The sequence below is a fragment of the Corvus moneduloides genome, chromosome 6 (assembly GCF_009650955.1).
Source record: "Corvus moneduloides isolate bCorMon1 chromosome 6, bCorMon1.pri, whole genome shotgun sequence".
NCBI lineage: Eukaryota > Metazoa > Chordata > Aves > Passeriformes > Corvidae > Corvus > Corvus moneduloides.
The window spans coordinates 27,661,382-27,679,572 of NC_045481.1; the positions used below are offsets into that span (position 1 = coordinate 27,661,382).

At 35.0% G+C, this 18,191-nt stretch overlaps 1 protein-coding gene across 5 annotated transcripts in view; it reads left to right on the forward strand.

The window, feature by feature from the left end:
• Nucleotides 1-18,191, forward strand: part of STRN3 (striatin 3) — a 62,335-nt gene that overhangs the window by 32,948 nt on the left and 11,196 nt on the right. For 2 of the 5 annotated variants that reach the window (XM_032111391.1, XM_032111392.1), the window contains exons 8-10: nt 1,766-1,876; nt 8,114-8,254; nt 13,179-13,312. In XM_032111391.1, coding sequence (XP_031967282.1) covers nt 1,766-1,876; nt 8,114-8,254; nt 13,179-13,312 — 386 coding nt within the window. The remainder of the gene's footprint in view (nt 1-1,765; nt 1,877-8,113; nt 8,255-13,178; nt 13,313-18,191) is intronic. The other 3 variants (XM_032111394.1, XM_032111393.1, XM_032111395.1) reach the window with 3 other exon arrangements.

Below are 18,191 nucleotides of genomic sequence, written 5' to 3' on the forward strand. Positions count from 1 at the left end.
TTTGCACTCTACAGACATTTTCTAAACTTCCAATGTAGAACACAGACTGAACATGTTACTTAAATTTTGTCGTCACCTGCGCTGTCCTGGTTTAATGCACTGCACCTTCTAAAATGTACCAAAATGACTTTTCTTAGAACAGCATTACATTGATGTTACATGTGGTCATTTTCTGGTTCAGTTTAATTCCTTAATCCTTCTTTGTAATACTGCAACCTAGCTAATTATTTTCATTTTATTAATGGTGCTTTGGAATTTTTTTTTATTAGTTTTAATTAGTTTTTAACTGAATTTTCTTTTAATTGAGTTTTAGGGGGTTTTATTTATATTTCTTTTGATTGGGCATATCCTCTGACTTCTCTTTCTGTGCCTCTTATGTTTCCTGGGTAATCACTATTACTCTCTGTCAGTTTAGGCCCAGTGCTCATGAAGATTGAGGTCTTTGTGTTTGCAGTTTGGTAGATGTAGCTGTAGTTTGGTGTAGGATGTCATTGTTCCCTTCTTGTCGCCAGAGTTCTTTGTGCACAGCTCAGGGTACTCTGCCATTGTGCTGCCTGTTTTGTGTTTCACTGCCCTTGCCATTTCTGTATTCTACCTCTTAGATGAAGATTGTTTGTCATTGAATGATGGTAGATGCATCAGTATCCTAGGATATCTGTCTGCTCATTCGTTGTCATGTTTCGTCATGAAACATGTACTTGGAGTAACTCCTATTGTTTTTATCCTAAATGCATGTTGCTTTGTTTCTGCTGTGTTTGACTCCTCTTATGCACTTCTATGGTTATAATATATGTTATAAGTTCAAAAATGGGTACAATCATATTGTAAGTATGATTGGAAGTTGGGAACTGGGGAACTAAGTCTTGTGATTTCTGTGCCTAAAGAATTTGTGAGCATAAAGCTGAACTGGCACACAAACCAAGTTTGGTTGCTGCCTGGTTGTCTACTAGCAAAAGTGCTTCTGCAAATGTTGTTTGCTTTGTCTTAGAAACAGGTTTCTCTTTTTACTAATCTAAGTTTCCAGAAATGATTGAGATGGATAGTTTAGAGAAGTGGAGACTTAACTTTTCATAAAGAATAATTAACTCTGCAATATTTGTCAAACAGAAAAAGATAGGTCTTCTGAAACTACTGTGGAATGTTGTATTTCTGCTAGTTATGATTTAATTTCTGGAATGCAGTGGGATGTTCACCCGTGCAAATTACTTTTCTTCATCTCTATGTGAAACACTGTATTTTTAGACTTGTCTCTGATTATATGTAGGACCAAGGTTTCTTTCTTGTGCATGTAGAATGAATGCGAAAGGATGCATGGTGGTCTTCATGAATAAACTGGCACTGACTTAGCTTGCATTTTCATGAGAGATATAGCATGAATTCTTTTATTTGCTTATTCAACACTGGCTGAATAATTTCTTAATGCTGTCTTTCTAAAGATGCAGTAATTGTTTCTGAACACCAATGATCTTTTGTGTATTTTGAAGTATCTAACGTAAACAGTTACTTATGAAGCTTAATTTGTTTGCTCCTTAGTAACAAATTAACGTACAATTTTCAAATATGTAACTGATAATATACAGTGCCTTGGAAAACTGTATGAAATGAGACTTTGTCTTTTATAAACTTAAAACTGAGACTGCACCTTTAAAATAAAGATTTATTAATAACTTTTATTAATACTCTTATACAGCTACGATAGTGAATCACCAACAGCTTGCATTGCCAATTGCTGATTTTTTTTCTTTTAATAATATGCTGCATGTAGACAAAGATGACCTGTCCCCAACTGCTGAGGTTTGGGATGTAGACCAGGGACTAATAAGTAAACTGAAGGAACAGTACAAGAAGGAACGAAAGGGGAAGAAAGGGGTAAAGAGTAAGTGAAGATTCTGAATCTTGTAATGCAACACTTTTTTGCCTATCTATATAGACGACATTTTTTTTCACAAGTTCTGTTTGTTGGTTTGTTTTTTTTTCATTAAACATCATTTTCTGTAATGGGGGCAACCAACTTTAACTTTCTACCTGTTGAATGTGAATATGTCAAAACCTTTGACAGCCATTTCATAAATGAGAAATGTTGAAAAGACTAAAATTCAAGATTAAAGAGGTTAAGCAAACTAAATGCTTAGGAATGTTAGTGTAAAAATAATGAACAACTTGCATTTTGGGGATATTCCTACTCTGAGAAGTTTTCTGAAAGGTTTAAACTTTATCTGCTTTCTTAAGTATAATATTGTGATACTGTTCTGGGAGTGGTGGTTGTTGCAGCTTTTTTCAGGGGTGGTGAGGTTTTTTTTGTGGTTTTTGGAGGTTTTTTTTAATGTGAGTTTGAATCAATCTGTAATTGCTATTTATGGGCTTGTAATTATTTTTACAGGCCCAGGCATAGAGAATTAGAAAATGCCTGTAATGTAAATATTAACTTTTTGGTAGCTTTGTTTAGGAGATAATCTTTATCTCATGGTGCCCTTCGCTTTTCTGTGCATTTACCAACATTTTATTTGAAATTCCTTTACTCTCTGAGTTTTCTGACCAGTTGACCTATTTTAACTGTGTAATTTAAACCAAACTTCAGTGTTGAACTACCTGGTAAGAATGCTTTTGGAAATTATGTTATCAACTGCACAAAGTTCTTAGTGCATAAAGTGGTATTAAATCTATGTCACCATAGAATGGTTTGGGTTGGAAGGGACATTAAAGACCATCTAGTTCCAACCCCCCTGCCAGGGGTGGGGACACCTTCCACCAGACCAGGTTGCTCAGAGCCCCATCCAACCTGTCCTTGAACACTTCCAGAGATGGAGCACCCACAGCTTCTCTGGACTCCTGTTCCAGTGCCTCACTACTATTACAGTAAAGAATTTCTTCCTAATAGCCAGCCTAAACCTACTCTCTTTTAGTTTAAATCTTATCCATACTTCTGGACTCACTGCAACAGTTCCATATCCTTCCTGTGCTGGGACCCCAGAGCTGGATGCAGCACTGCAGGTGGGGTCTCACCAGAGCAGAGCAGAGGGGCAGAATCCCCTCCCTCTCCCTGCTGCCCACGCTGCTCTGGATGCAGCCCAGGACACACTTGGCTCTCTGGGCTGCCAGTGCCCATGGCTGGGTCATGTCCAGCCTCTCACCCAGCAGCACCCCCAAGTCCTTCTGGGCAGGGCTGCTCTCCATCTGCTCATCCCCAGCCTGTGCTGATACGTGGGGTTGTCCTGACCCAGGTGCAGCACCAGCACTTGGTTGTGTTACAACTCATGAGATTGCTATGGACCCACTCCTTGTCCAGGTCCCTCTGGATGGTATCCCATGTCACTTTAGAGCAGCTCCCATGATTGCCATGCTTTTATTTTAAATATTTTATAATAGTTTTCTGGAGATGCCTAGTAAAAAAATATTTTCCTCAATTTGAAAAATTTGGTATACACTAAATTACATGATATTTAAAATATAACACTTCATGAAGAATTCTGTAATTATTAAGATTTGAATTTAATTTGTAACACCTAACAATTACAGGTCAGTTAGTGCATGTTGGTTGTTTTTTCAGCATTTTTGCATGACATGTACACACATGTAAAAGCTTTGACAAAGCAAAGATTTTCACCTAGTTTTTGCTTTAGTGAGAGCCTACAGTGTAGTCATCTGCATGCTAATGCATATCAGCATTTAACATGTAAATCAGCAGTTGACACCAAATTTGCATGAAGTATTTGGTAGGATTAGAAATTGATTTTTAGTACCGAAATGGACTTCTTTTATTTGAAATTTTCTTACTAAATTCTTCACATTTTAGATATTTTGGACCATAGTGGCTGCAAAATAACAGAAAGTTTTCTTAATCTAAAGTAATTTTGAAATATTTTGTTCACAGAAGACAGTATTTAGGATTCAACTGTATGTCATGGTGCTGAGAAGTGACATAAGTCATTGTTTAGCATTTTGAGTTTTAAGTTTAAATTCTCCTTTGGGAAACCCTGAAAACATATAGTGTCACAAGGTGGTTTGCTGGTCATAATCATGATGGTTTCTGATTAAAAATTGGCCTCTAAATTACTGAGCTAATTGAATGAGAGAACTCCACACACAGAGTAAAAGTATGCGTTCGAGGTTGGGCAGATTTACTTAAATTTGATTTTGTAGACTTTTTTTTCCTCAGCTTTTTAACATTCTGAGACTGAAAATAATGTTGAAGACCTTTATTCCTGCTGCTCATGTCTGATCATTTGGGAGCTTCATTCTGAATACATATCTCTTCTTTTGCTCTTCAGTGTTTTGACTTCTACCAAATTTGTTTTGAGCACTATCAGAACTTATCTGCATGGTAGTATATATCATCATAAAAATCAAACAAATGTGCATTAACTGTCATCTCTTGCAATACTTTGAAGACAGCATAATAGGACAGACATTCTGATGGGTTCTTTTGTTGGATATGCATCTGGTAGCTGCCACAATCTGTATTTACACTGTGACATAATCAGTCAGTCACAGCCCTGGCCCCAGGTATGGAAACTTTCTTTCCACGTGTAGACATAAATAAGTGAACAGAAGTAGATCTGATTCTGTGTTGATACTTCTCTAGTCTGTATCCCTGTTTTCTTTTGGGTAGAACACTTTAATTAAAGTCATCTTCTGTCAGCACATATGTTTTCATTAAGTAATACTCTTGTTTGCTAGGGAGAAAGAGGGTGTCTGTCCAGGTAGTCACCATGTTACGTGAAAATACTACCTCTTTATGAAAGGATCTTTAAAAATACCCCACCAAAACAACAATAAAAATCCACCACCCATGCTTTCAGTTTCTTTACAATGTTAGCTGTCAAATAATGCAAAATCTGTTTATTGAAGAGTTTTTGTGTTAAAAAACCCCAGAAGCAGAGAAACAAACCACACCTATACTGGACTTACCGTGATACATAGATAAAGAATTAGGTTTGATTTCTCCAAAAACAGGCTTCCTTTTTCAGTAATATGCTGGATTTAAGGCCTGCTTCTTGCCCAACTTTGATAAGATCAATTTTGGCAGGTAAGTCAGGGGATGGCTGTTTTTCAGATATAGTCTGTCACCTTTGGAGGATGTAATAGTGGAGGTCTTGTATATCTCATTTCACACTATCAGGTTAATGTGTTCTCAGCAATTTGAAAAATGGTTTTCACATCTTATATATATATATATGTGTATATCACTGTTGAAATGAAGATACTTTTACTGTTTTTCCTTAATTTACTTGAAGCTTTTTGCACTTTTTTACTTTCCCGCTCTTTTCCTTCAGTGTAATTGTTCTGTACTTACAAAACAGTACCCATCCCATTCATTTTCCTAGCCTTGATTTCTGCAAATAGTGTAATAGTTGATAGGAGTGAAAACAGATCTGAATTTTACTATCTTCATTACTGTCACCTGTTCTTGACATATAAGGATCTCTGTTGTATTTGGGCTTGGGCTAATATATCTTGCACCTAATAGAACTCTGCTTAAGGCTTCTCAGACTAAAACTTTTCATCACTGAATATTCAGTAATCTTTTTCACTTTTGATCTCTGAAGGACAGTACACTGAGATGGTACTGTAACTTTTGCTTCTGTTCGTACCAGGTCTATAATTTTTTTTTGTCATTGGCTTTTTTTGAGGGTAAAGGGTCAGTCGTCCCATTCGCGCCTTGAACATAGTTGCGTATGCAGGGACGGCACATTCTTTAAAAAATCTCTTTGTAGCATTTACAATACTTGAACAGTTATATGAAGTTACACTTGCACTTACTTGAAAGCAGAAACTTGTGCAGTCTTCTATAGTGTTGGCACAGTCTTGAATATTGACATATTTTTCAGCATGAAATAGACAGAAGTTGTTTGGAACAACAGCTGCTCCTTTATAAACTTCTCTCTATATTGTATGATGGATTGAGGACTGTTCTGACATTATGCCTGCCTGAAGGAAAAGAAGTGCCCAAACATACTGAAAAACACTAAAAGGCAGGGCTGTCAGGTCCCCTAATTAGTGACAAATGTAATGAACGCCTGCTTAAAGGTAGCAGAGCAGAGGGGCTACTTCTAGTTACTTCTGAGTATGCTTTGAGACAAACTTCTCATGCTCATATGTTTGGCATGAAAGCACCTTGAGAAGATGGTTTCAGTTTGGATAGAGTGAGAGTTTATAAGCCATTTTTGGCATTTTCCATCAAGGTATTGAACAGTTCATGTGTATCAACATGGAGAAGACAAGTGGTGTTTTCTTCTGAAAAGCAAAGGGTTTGTTAAAGTAAACAGTTTAGGGTCCCAGTCATGACTTTTATCCTCATTTTATTGATTTCTCTATAATATCTTCAAGAATATATCTGCTGCTGGTCACAGTAGGTGCCTGGCTGATGGCCGACTGGAATAAAGACAAAGACAAGCTTTGTAGTCTGTATGGTGTAGTGATCTGGCCATTTTAAGAGTGACTTTTCTTATATGAGATCTCACCTGCTGACTGCAATATTAAGTATTATACTTTTGAAATTAAATCCTTTCAGTATAGTGCCTGTTAGAAAGAAAGAATGTTGATTCAAAAGAGATTTCTCATTATTATTTTTCACTCACTTCTTTAGCTGAGATCACAGGTTTCTAGACATACTTCTACACGAGAGTAAAATGAAACTTAACTGCTCAAGTGACCTGTTGTGTGAGGAAAACTTTTGGAAGCCAGTTTTCTTCTCAGTTGCTTCTGGGTAGCAGTCTTTGTATATTTAACTAGAATACTAAGTGTTCCATAAAAGAAAGAAAAAAAATACCAAAAGCAGAAAAAATATAAATATAGGGAGTCTTATTACTTGGCAAAATGAGAATGTTTTGCAAATATTAATTAGAATAGTTATATAGCATCCTTCTAGGGGTACATGAGGTATACTTGCTATAATTCTGCTTCAAAAAATATTTTTTGTTGTCATCCCTCTCTGCAGGGAATTCTCCATTATCTTTAGAGAAGTCTGTTATTCATGGATACTTATTTTTGAACACATTAATTTAAACCAGTAAGATCTGAAATGATCAGATACTTTTTGAAAGAGTGTATTTTGGTGTTTAACTGTTTGAATGAACAGTTCTGATTTTGACAAGTCACCTGTAATCATAGTGTTTACATTTTACCTTTTTGACAATAAAGGCTTTGGTTTAGTTTCATTTTCCTTTTTAATAAATGTGATACATGTCACCTCAGTATAAGAACTTGTTCACCAATGCTTCCTTACTAAATGGTCCTCATTATCTCTGTTTGCAGTCCCAGGAAGGGCTGTTTTATTGGTTAAAATTTGGTTATGTCTTTCATCATTGTGGATTGTTTTCTTTAAAGAGGTTCTCTCACTGAAATACACTTTGATTGAAGCTTGACTTTTTGACATGGAAGCTATAAAGGTGAAAGCAGGAATGGATTTACTATTTTTAAAATATTTCAAATTATACTATTTTTGTTTGCTGATGTCTACATAATTAAATGCACATATAATTCAGAACGCTTTGCTTCTAGAGGCATGCTTTTATAATTGTAATATAATACACATCTACAGTTTCATACAGTGGTGGAAGCATTCTTGCTCTTGTGTTTAACAAACACTTCATACAATTTAAGTACCATTCAAAGCAGGGAAAGTTAATTGTTCGTTGCACCCCCATTATGAGTTGTCTGTAGTTTTGCTCTCATTTTTAAGCTTATTTTTAATTTTCACTCTGTTTTTTAATGTTAAATTGTTTAGTAAAGTTGTGTAATATTATTAGAAAATGTTTAATTAATACGTTTTATGTTTAATAGTGAATGTTCTTTTAATATTTGGCTTGACTTTTCAGTAGGGCTGTAAGATGATTTTTTTTTTCTCTTTCCTACAGGAAACTGTAGAATAGTTCTGCAGAAAACAAAGGAGTTATTCTTTGATTTAGTGAATTAAAAATGTTTGCATGTAGTTTTCAGATTTGATGTATTAACTCCTGCTTTTGATTTCCAAAATATTACTAAACAAAAGCAAAGCACTATTTATTTTAAGGAGGTCCCGTCAGTAATTATTCTTATTTAATGGATTTTTAGACTTCAGTCAAGTCAAGCGGTAGCAATCAAATGAATTTTTGCTGCTGACATTAATTTACAGGAGTCAACAGGACAAAACTTCACGACATGATAGCTGATCTGGGCGATGATGAGATACCCCACATCCCTTCAGGAATCATTAATCAATCTAGGTCACCCTCTTCTAGAATGACTGATCATGAAGGTGCAAGAGCAGAGGAAGGTACAAAAAATTCAGCTACTTACTATATTTCAGGAGATTTCTTTTAGAGAGCACACGCTGTCATTTTATTTTCCCCTCTATAGAGCTTAATGCAGTTGCAGATTGCCACATTATTTTATTTGCGATTCTTCTCAAATGGTTTTGTGAGAATATGGCTTGAGTTTTTGTGGCTTATCATAACTCACCATTATTTCGTAAGTATTTTTAAATAACTTAATGTACAGCAGTGTGTTCTGACACTATTCACTATTAAATCCCTCTTTGCAGACCCTCCCTCTCCCATTAGCAAAACCTTTCACAAATAGGTTGTTATTTTTTGAGGGGAAAAAAGGTGAGTATTAACATTTGATGCACAGTTTGGATTTTAAAATGAAAAGTGGTGATTTTAGTTATGGGACTAATTAGGTCTCTTTTCCTCAAATTTAATGTTCTCTTTTATAAAATTCCCTTGGTCTACATACACAAATTTACAAAGACGCTATTTCTTTACAAAGTATTTGTTTCAGTTTCAGGTTTATCTTTGACAGTGGAAATTAGTGGCAAGCTATTATATCTAAAGTCAAAAACCTTGTATTTGGCTTGTAAGTTTTTTGTTTTAAAGGAATGATTTTCCTGTATTAGCTTTGAAATTAGAATACCATTCTAATTTCTAAATTGTCCTCTACATAGAACATATTCATTCAAAATACTCAGATGTATTCAGATTTGGCTCTTTGAGAATGATCTTCGACCCATAAGACCTGGTATGGTATCAGCTATAGCAGAAATGGAATTTGCATTACTACTAATTCCAGTAATCTGTTGGTTCACCTGTTCTTCTTCACCCTTGGCCTCACGAATGCCTGTCACCAGGCAAGCAGAAAAAAAAACCAAAACCATGGTTCAAGGAGGTTTTTTTGCTGCTCTCCCAAACTGTCATTTTACCAAAGTTGTCTTTTTTACTGCCTTCCTTTTCATCTTTGTTTTTATTTCCAAGTTCAAGATGAACCAGTATTAAATTTACTTGTGGAATGCAACTGAAAAATCTACAGGTGAAAATACACTTGCTAAAACTTGTAGATATACAATTAGGTTGTATTTAGGTTTAGTGTTTACAGGCTTTAGGTTGCCTTTTAGCCATGTTTAGATATTAAGGCCATGTGATCCTACAGTTACAATTTTCTAGGTCTGTCTTCGGCTGTTTTTCTTAGGCCATACATGTTGTGCAAGGGAACACAGACACAGACCTTGTTATGGACAGGGCCGTTGTCTCAGGTAGAGGCTTTACATCTAAAATAATACTGGACAAAGCAATCTTTTTGAAGAAATAGATGCTAAATTTGAATTTGATAGGGACTTACTTTCAGTGCCTCATTCTTGTAGCACAAACACTGTGTTACCCTTCAAGTAAAGATTGTTCACACTGTTCAAATAAACTGCTTTAATGTTTATATTTTCACACTGTTTAATGTGTCCATATGTTTTTAACTTGTTGGTGTAGTTTGGGCTTTATTCATTAAGAGTAGTAATATTAATGTCTATCATCTTACCTGCTCATTGTGGTTTCTGCGTTGTTTTTAAACTTGATTATTAGAGCGTAAATTCTGCTATTTCTATCCTGAATGCTAGGTGGCTTTTTGACCTTTTGTCTGTATCATAAGGTGCAAAGCTGCAAACAAACAGGCAGTGTTGTATTTGAATTCCTCATGTGTGTGTTAAAAGGCCAAATACTTCATTATCATAAAATACAGATTTTGCACCATGCGGTACAAATACAAGTTTTACTCAATTATTTATTCAGCTGTATTTTAAAAGCTAAGATTTTGCAGATAATTTTAGGCTTTCTTCCTGGGACGCATTAGCTTATGCTGATGGATTTTATCAAACCATGATTTTCTTGTGACTGGATGGAAGTTTTATGTTACAATTTGAAGTGTTACAGTTCTGAGGCAGTGGTTGATGATTTTTTCTTGAAGGGGAGTTCAGGGAGTAACTGGCTCTAACTGGCTTGGAATACACCTTTCATACCTCTAAAGGTGTGAGAGTTAGGTTTTTGTTGGGGTTTTTTTTTTCACTCTCAACTGCCTGGCTAAATACGATGTTATGCCATAATTTCACTTGATAATTTTGGCCATGAGAAATTGGAGTTTCCATTTCAACATATTGTATGACTTTCAGAAATGCTATCAACATGATTTTCCATCCAGTGTACAGAGAATTACTTTCTTCACTGGTTGTTTTTCAGTTTTAATATCTACAGATTGCAGAGGTGTCAATCTACAGATTGACAGAAAAAAGCAGTAATAGATAATTGCTTGGGTATGAATAGCTGCTTTTGGTGTACCACATATTAACTTTGTGGAAAACAAGGTAAAGATGTCCTGTCGTACAGCAGACAACAACAGCCTATATGAACGTACATATCTGATCAGAGATTAAAGTAGTTTGTACAAATATTACAGCTTGATTTTGACTTAATTATGTATGATGTCAAGAGCTTGAAGGTAAGAAGTGCTGGTTAGGATTGGCTAAGCAAATATTCAATAATACGATTTTGTATTTCAGTATTTATTTCACCTAGTTTCACCTACAAAGGAACTTGTACTACCACATTTTTACTTTATTGATTGCAAACTCAGTTAAACATTTATATTATGCTATGAGAATAATATTGTACTGTGTGTTAGCATACTTGGATTTTTTTTCTAGATGAAAAGCATTAAAAAGTCATATATTTAACTACCATTTGCATATATCAATTGATGCATTGTTTTTGATATGTGAAGATGTGGGTCTTTATTTTTAGTAGCTGTAACATCATGTATTTTTCATTGTGTTACTATTCTGCCTTTTCCTTTTTACAAAAGCAGTTTGCAACCATTTTTTAAACTTCTCAGATATGCCTCACTTTAAAATATAAAATGTGCAAATGAATTGTAGAACACACTGTATGCACATACTGGCAACTTTAGTATTGAGAAATAGTCTTCTGAATTTCAAGTAGCATTAATTTTGAAGCTTTAAGTAAAGAGATAGTCACCCATGCAAACAAAGCTTGATGAATTTGTAGTATAAGTTCCTAATGTGGTAGTCCTTAATTTTTAGTATAAAGCATAGGAAGGTTGATCTGTTAAGGTCAGGTGACATTAATTTCACAAAGAATTAGTATCACAAGTTACGGGGCTTACGTAAACCTTATGGGCCTGTCCTAAAGATCAAATAGGAGTAACAGGAAAGTAAATAGGTGTTTTGTAGGAATATGGCTTTTTATGAATTATAAATGTTTGTAGTAGACTGTCAAATGTAGAGTTTTAGTAAATTACTAATGGAAATGAAAAGCTTATTCATGTAAGGGCATGGTAAGCCATTTTGGGCTGTTAATGTAATGTTACATTCTTACAAGTTAAACCTCTGTATGGATTGTGAATATTTTTAAAACAGGTGATTGTGTATAGTTAAAATATTGTTAGCTCTTTTTATGCAATTATAGGAACAGCAGTCTGTGTTCTTATATAGATTATATTCTTAGATTCTCACAAATGATTATGTTGACTGTGCTAATGAGGTTACATTTCTTAATAGTAGAATAGTTCTGAAGCATTAGAACCTGTTTTATTCTTGAGAAGTGATGTATTTTGATCTAGCTGGACTGGCTCCTCTTTGCATAGCCCTAGCAGTGGTGCCAGACATCTATAAATTTACGCCTGGTTTCAGTCACTTCCAGCAGGAGTGGAACAGACCTAGGTTACCATTCAGATAGTGGCAATATGGAATAATAGAGATGTGTGTTCTAAACAGGAATGAGTTAATTATTAGTGCTCCTGTTTGGAACTTCTTTTGTGAGACAAAATCCCAAGAAACTGGGAACTATATTCTCAGAGATTGAAGGGTTTTCTAGGAGGATCAGAAATTAGGAGTGGCATTAAACTGAGGCCATAACTCTCTCTGCCAAATCAGTGAAATTCAAAAGTCAAGCAAGTTTAATTTTTCAAGATGTCAAATATCATTTAACATATTTTGCAGATGATTATACTTAGTTAAAGTTCACACATACCTTTTTTTTACATACGCTACTTAACAAGCGTTGCTATTTCTAAGTGGAAAACTGAGAAGTAAAAGTAGCTTCTAAAATGTGCTAAAGTGTTACAATGTTTAAGCCTTCGTTGCTGTTCCTTACTGCTAAATTGATATTTGTGGGTTGAGGGAGATTTACAGAATTGTTGAAGAGTGTAAAGAATATGGGTGAATATATATAACTTTATTATTCAGATGGGAATTCATAGTGAATAGCTATATATAACTTCTTTTCATTCTAAATGATAATTAACAGAAATGTTAAATTTTAATTTGAGGAAGGCATAGCTAGACAACGTATCAGTTGAGTATACTTTAAAATTAGAATCCAAAATCATGACAAGAAACTAACACAGGAAATAAATAATAGATTTTTTTTCAGTTGTCTGAAAAATCTCAGAGTAGAAGAGATGTTTTGCAGGAGTCTTTTGCTTGAGCGATTAAAAAATACTTCAGTATGCAAGTAGAAATATTCGACTAGTATAAAACACAAAGACTTACTTGCAAGTGGATAGAAGGCAGGAAGCATGGTGCAATGAATGAAAAACTCAGCTGAGAATCTGGGGACCTGGGATGTACATTTGATATTGCAGTGTAAATTAATGTCAGTCAAGTCACTTGTCAGTATTAACACCTCTGTAAAGTAAGTTGAAATCAAATTACAAAGCGTGATGCAAGAATTGTGTGTATAATGTGTGTGTGTTTGCACATGTGTGCGTGTCTTCATACTTTTTTTTTTAGTTGGGGCTGTATGTAGTACATATAAGTTCAGTTCTAAGCTCTGCATTGCTATTAAGTGATGAATAATACAGCTTTTCATCAGTTTGAATTATTATATTGAGACTTAAAGAAACTGTTTTGTTCTTTGTAGCTGAGCCAATAACGTTTCCACCTGGAGGAGGCAAGTCATTTATTATGGGTTCTGATGATGTGTTGTTAAGTGTTCTGGGCCTTGGAGACCTTGCAGACTTGACAGTTACAAATGATGCAGACTATAGTTATGATGTAAGTGCAATTTTATTTTAAAATTCTTTACACAGCTTAACCAATAATAGTTGGGTCCCCTCTCCTCCACCCTGAATATTACTGATGCACTTCATTAGTAAAAGCTGTTACTTGAAAGGAGAGAGCGTGCTCCTTGTGAATGAGCTAAGTAATTTGGGTAACCAGAGTTAAGTGAGATGACTTGGGGTTTTTCTATGTTAATAATTTAATTCAGATTTTGTCACTGGGTGGGGAATGTGTTATGACATAAAATACATATTAATGTCTTACCATGACAAAAACAATAGTTACACACTGAAATGGAGTATTGAGTAGACATGGCATGGAACACAAATATTGATATTAACTTATTTATTTGCTGTCCTTTTGATGAGTAAGTAGTGTTAACAGCATAGACTACATATAGTAGTGTATTTCAGATGTAAGCTTTTAGGGGGTATTTTTATTATAATCTAGAGTGTTCTGATATTCCTTTGACCATATGCATTAAGCTTCTACCAGTAGTGTTAAATGACTTTTTCATTGGCTATTAACATTGGATGGCTGGTTAGGGAAGTGTTCAGGTAAGTTTTGCATGCAGTATTGTATTTAAAATGTCTTGTAATATTGGCTTGACTGCAGATTGCAACTTTGCAGTGTATTCCTGTCTTTTGTGAGGTATAACTTCTTTATAAAACAGTGTGTAGCCATTTTGCTTATTCTGAGATGGAGGGATATTTACAGGTGAGCCAGGACTAAAGTCAGAAAGCATTACAATGAATATAATTGATACCAGCTGATCAAACTGTTACACGAGACTCTGTGCTACTTGTGACAAACCTGACAAAATGGTTTCTGTGGTGTGAAGAGTGATGCAGAATAAAAGTTAACCTTTGCTGTTGGGAAACTTAGAGAGTAACTGATAAATACACAAATATGAAGTGCTGCCTGAGCTAAAAAGAAATTCGCAGTAGAAGGCGGTACTTCGCACATTTGTTGAAGGCTGGAAGGTGTTAGTTATCCTGTAGGTGAAGTTGATTGTACTTTTTCAATGTAGTTGAATTTTCAAAGTTTTCTCACTTAATTAGAAGTTCTTTAATTTCAGCTTGGTTTGGGAGGTGAGTGGGAAGAGGCTATTTCATGCTCTTATATGTGATATATACAGAAGACAAAAGATAGAAGTAGGGTTTTGTTTTCTTACCGGACCATTCACCGCATATGAGGTGTGATTGGCCATAATTGTCACTTGGTTTCCCTGTTTCTTGTCCAGTCCTCCTTTCTCAGTACTCTTAGGATATTTTCTTCCTTTTAAAGCATAGCTGAAAAATGCACGGTGGCTTCTGACTTCATGTGTCAGAAAAAACAAAAATAACACAGGTGGCAAGAATTTTTTTATATTTAAGAAGACACTGTCCTGTCATGAATCTGAAGAGACTGAAATTCAGGTGCTATTAGTTCTTCATCACAGTGTTTCTTCAGGTTAAAAATTCCTTGATAGTTCTTAATTTCTGAAGTTGTTTCCTCATAGCTATGGATTTGCAGCACAATAAGACCATGTCTTACCCTGTACCTGTAATCCAGTACTTGTAGGGCATCTTAGTCTAATGCCTTTTTAAGCTTAGCTGAAGTCACCTCCTTTTCCAGTATATCTTCAGACAAGGAGTTAATGTGTAAGTAAAGCAGCAACAATAAAAAAACCTCAAACCAGAACATTTAATGCATTTGCTCCCAATAGGTTCATGTTCTTCAAATAGCTTTTGTGAGCCATTAGAGTGCATGAATAAATAAAGTCACGACAGGCTTCCACTAGCTTTTATGTATCACTCCTTGATAAGTGTTGTATTTTGAAAAGGAGAGGATATGAATGCCGGATGGGGGTTAAGTATAAATCTTAGGAATTTCAACTGTAGCTCAAAAGATTTCTGTATGTTTGATTAAATGCACAGGTTGTCTCCGAGACTGGTCATCTGTTAAACTGTACAGTCATCTCAAGTCATGTCTTTCTCATTATCTGGCTATTTACGTTGACCTCAGTGCATGTAGTTGTTTTTATGTTGAGGGAATAATGTTGCCAAATCAAATGCTCCCATTTGTATATTTTTGGATTCCATAGCAGCAGAGAATGGTGTTTTTCTGCAGTAGGACTGACTGAAAAATGGAAAGCTTTCCTTTATCAGAGCATGTAAACTTGGAAAACTCCAATAAGTTACAACATTATGAAGAAAAAGTAACATTAAAACATAAAAAGACACTGGCTGCAGTTATTAATTATTGTTTTCTAAATTTTCTGTTTGCTGTTGGGGAGTACTTGTTTGAGACAGGGAAATGCATGTCTCCTTACTATGTGTTAGGATTCTGTTGACAGCAGGAGCAGGGAAGATCTTCATTCCCTGGTGCCTTTTTTTTTGGTGGGAAGGAGCTGGTTTTGGTTTGTGTTTGTTTAGCTAAGGTGTAGTTTCAGTCTGGTTTGCCTGTGCTTTACAAGGCAGAATGAATGGGTTGTTTGTAATCCTATACAGACAAAAAATACAAAGACAAAAAGAGATTTTTATTAGGTTAGATTGAGCAAGAATAATAAAGCAGGCGTTTCCAATTCTGATTGCATCTGTTTAGCAATTTCTTGTGGTGTATGGTTTGTATGTTTTTTTTTTCATTTTGATCCAGGCTTAAGGGGATTTTGCAGTAAAGGTTTTTAGGACATGTAAGGTGTTTTGTGTCTCCTGACCTAGGCAGAGTTTTTGTCTGAGTGTTGGGTGGATTTGGGCAGGGGGACAACTACTTTTTTTTTTTTTTTTGTAGAATGTACTATTTTCTGTGTTTGTCAACAGAGGATGAGAATCAAGGATTCAGCTGATCCTTCTTGGTCTATAGTAAAGTACACTAAAGTTCATGGAAAAAGGGAGGACCAGCTAGTGAAGTTGTATGGTTCCATAGTCTGTCTTGTCATGACATTGGTTATGTTGACTGTGTGTATGTGTATGTATGTGTGTGTGTATATATATATATACACACACACAGAGTAGGGCATCAAGACTCAGGAGGGCAGTGTGTCCATCTATGCCTTATATTTTGAGAGGCTTTTGAGATGTCACACTTTAGAACATTGATATACACTGTCGCATTTTACTACTTTTCCATTATTCCTCTGGCCCATTTTGTGGAATAATCTCCCATTTATCCTTTGTAATCATCAAATCCCTTTTCCAAGTCCCTTGACTGTGTTTTTCTGAGGTGGGGTTGAGTTTTTTATTTGGTTTTTTGGAACTACATTACTGGTTAGCTGTTTTTCTTAGAGATTGCAAGGACCTCTTTAAAGATGTATCAGTTGTTCTCCTACTTTTGCAGTAAGGATATCAGGATCCATTAGAAACATGGATAAGGAAAAGAATTTTTAAGAATTGGTTTATATATAACTAGATTTCTGATAAAGTGTATGTGGCGTCTTCTTAAAAGAAACAAGATGTTCCAGTCTGTTTTAAAAAAATTAAGGCTTCAAATCTATACTTTAAATAAGAAATATACCTTACTTTTCATAACTTGTGTAAATTCTGTACCTTGCATTTTAGCAGATTTCTCTGTACTGCTGAAAACAAAATTACCCTTGCAGCAGCCCTTTTAAGAAAGAAACCAAAAAAGATATAATTAACCCTTTTCATATTTTGAAAAATAAGGATTACTGTATCCAGTTCCGATTTTCTTGAATGACTTTTCATCACAACTGTAATAGAAATTATTGTCATGTGGATGCATATTGCACCCAAAAAATTGAAAGTTTTCTGTGTAATCTGGGATGTATCATGTGCTAAAATTAAGGATTGGTATTTCAAAATTTGGCTTTAATTTCTCTAAGCCCCGGATCACCACAAGTACATGAGGCAGCATAAGTTAGCTAGGTAGGTGAATATGTTACATAATGAGGATTTCAAATATCAAGGAACTCTATTTGCTAGGAAAATACCTTTTTTTTTTTTTTTTTCTCTTTTCCCCCCCCCTTCTCTTATCTATTTGGGGAGGCAAATAAATCAACAGTTTGGTCCAAGATCTGTTATGTTTAATGCAGAACTCCAGAATTCCACTCTGCTCTGCTTCCCGAAACAGAAGATTATTCTTTTTAAAAAGCTTGTATATAATATGCAGTGTAGTGCTAATTAACTTAAATCTCAGTAAAAGTATTGCAGTCTTCAGTGCACTCTGAAGTAGGAAGATTGTAAACAAAATGCTTTGTTCTTATATGTATTTCTTGGTTGGTATTAAAAAAACCCTAAAAATTCAGGTTACATGTCTGGTATAACAAGTTTCTGTGACTTGATCAGAATTAGGTAAAGTTTGCACTTAGGACTGAAATTTACAGTAATATAATGGAAAAGCAAATGTCTGCCCATCTGTGACTCAGAACAGTAAATTTTATTAACTGAGCCTGTTTGTTTTGTTGGATAGAATTGAATTTGGTTTGAGTGAGTAGTGATGATTCAATCCAGGTTATAGATTTGGTCCAGGAATACTTACTACAGTACTTGTTACACTACTATCCGATTATTTTCAGTCCTGACAGATATAAGGTAGTAAGATTTTATTAGCGACGGCAGATTTAATTTCTTATTAGTGTTGCTGAAATTAGCTTGAGATGTCAAGATATTGTGGCCTACAGTCAAGAAACATACTTTGACAATTACATGCTGAATAGATAATTTGTAAGGAGAAGGATACAATTAGTTGCCATTCATTCTTAGTTTGCTTATTTTGTTCATCTAATTCAAGTCAGTTTTCTAAACTGCCTTTATAAAAAGAGAGAAGTACCTGGACATGTTGCCTCTTTACGATGGAGGCTTAGGATGGGATGTAGTCTTCTAAGGATCTGCTTGCTACATAAATATAAATTGTATTAAAAGATGTAAATTAG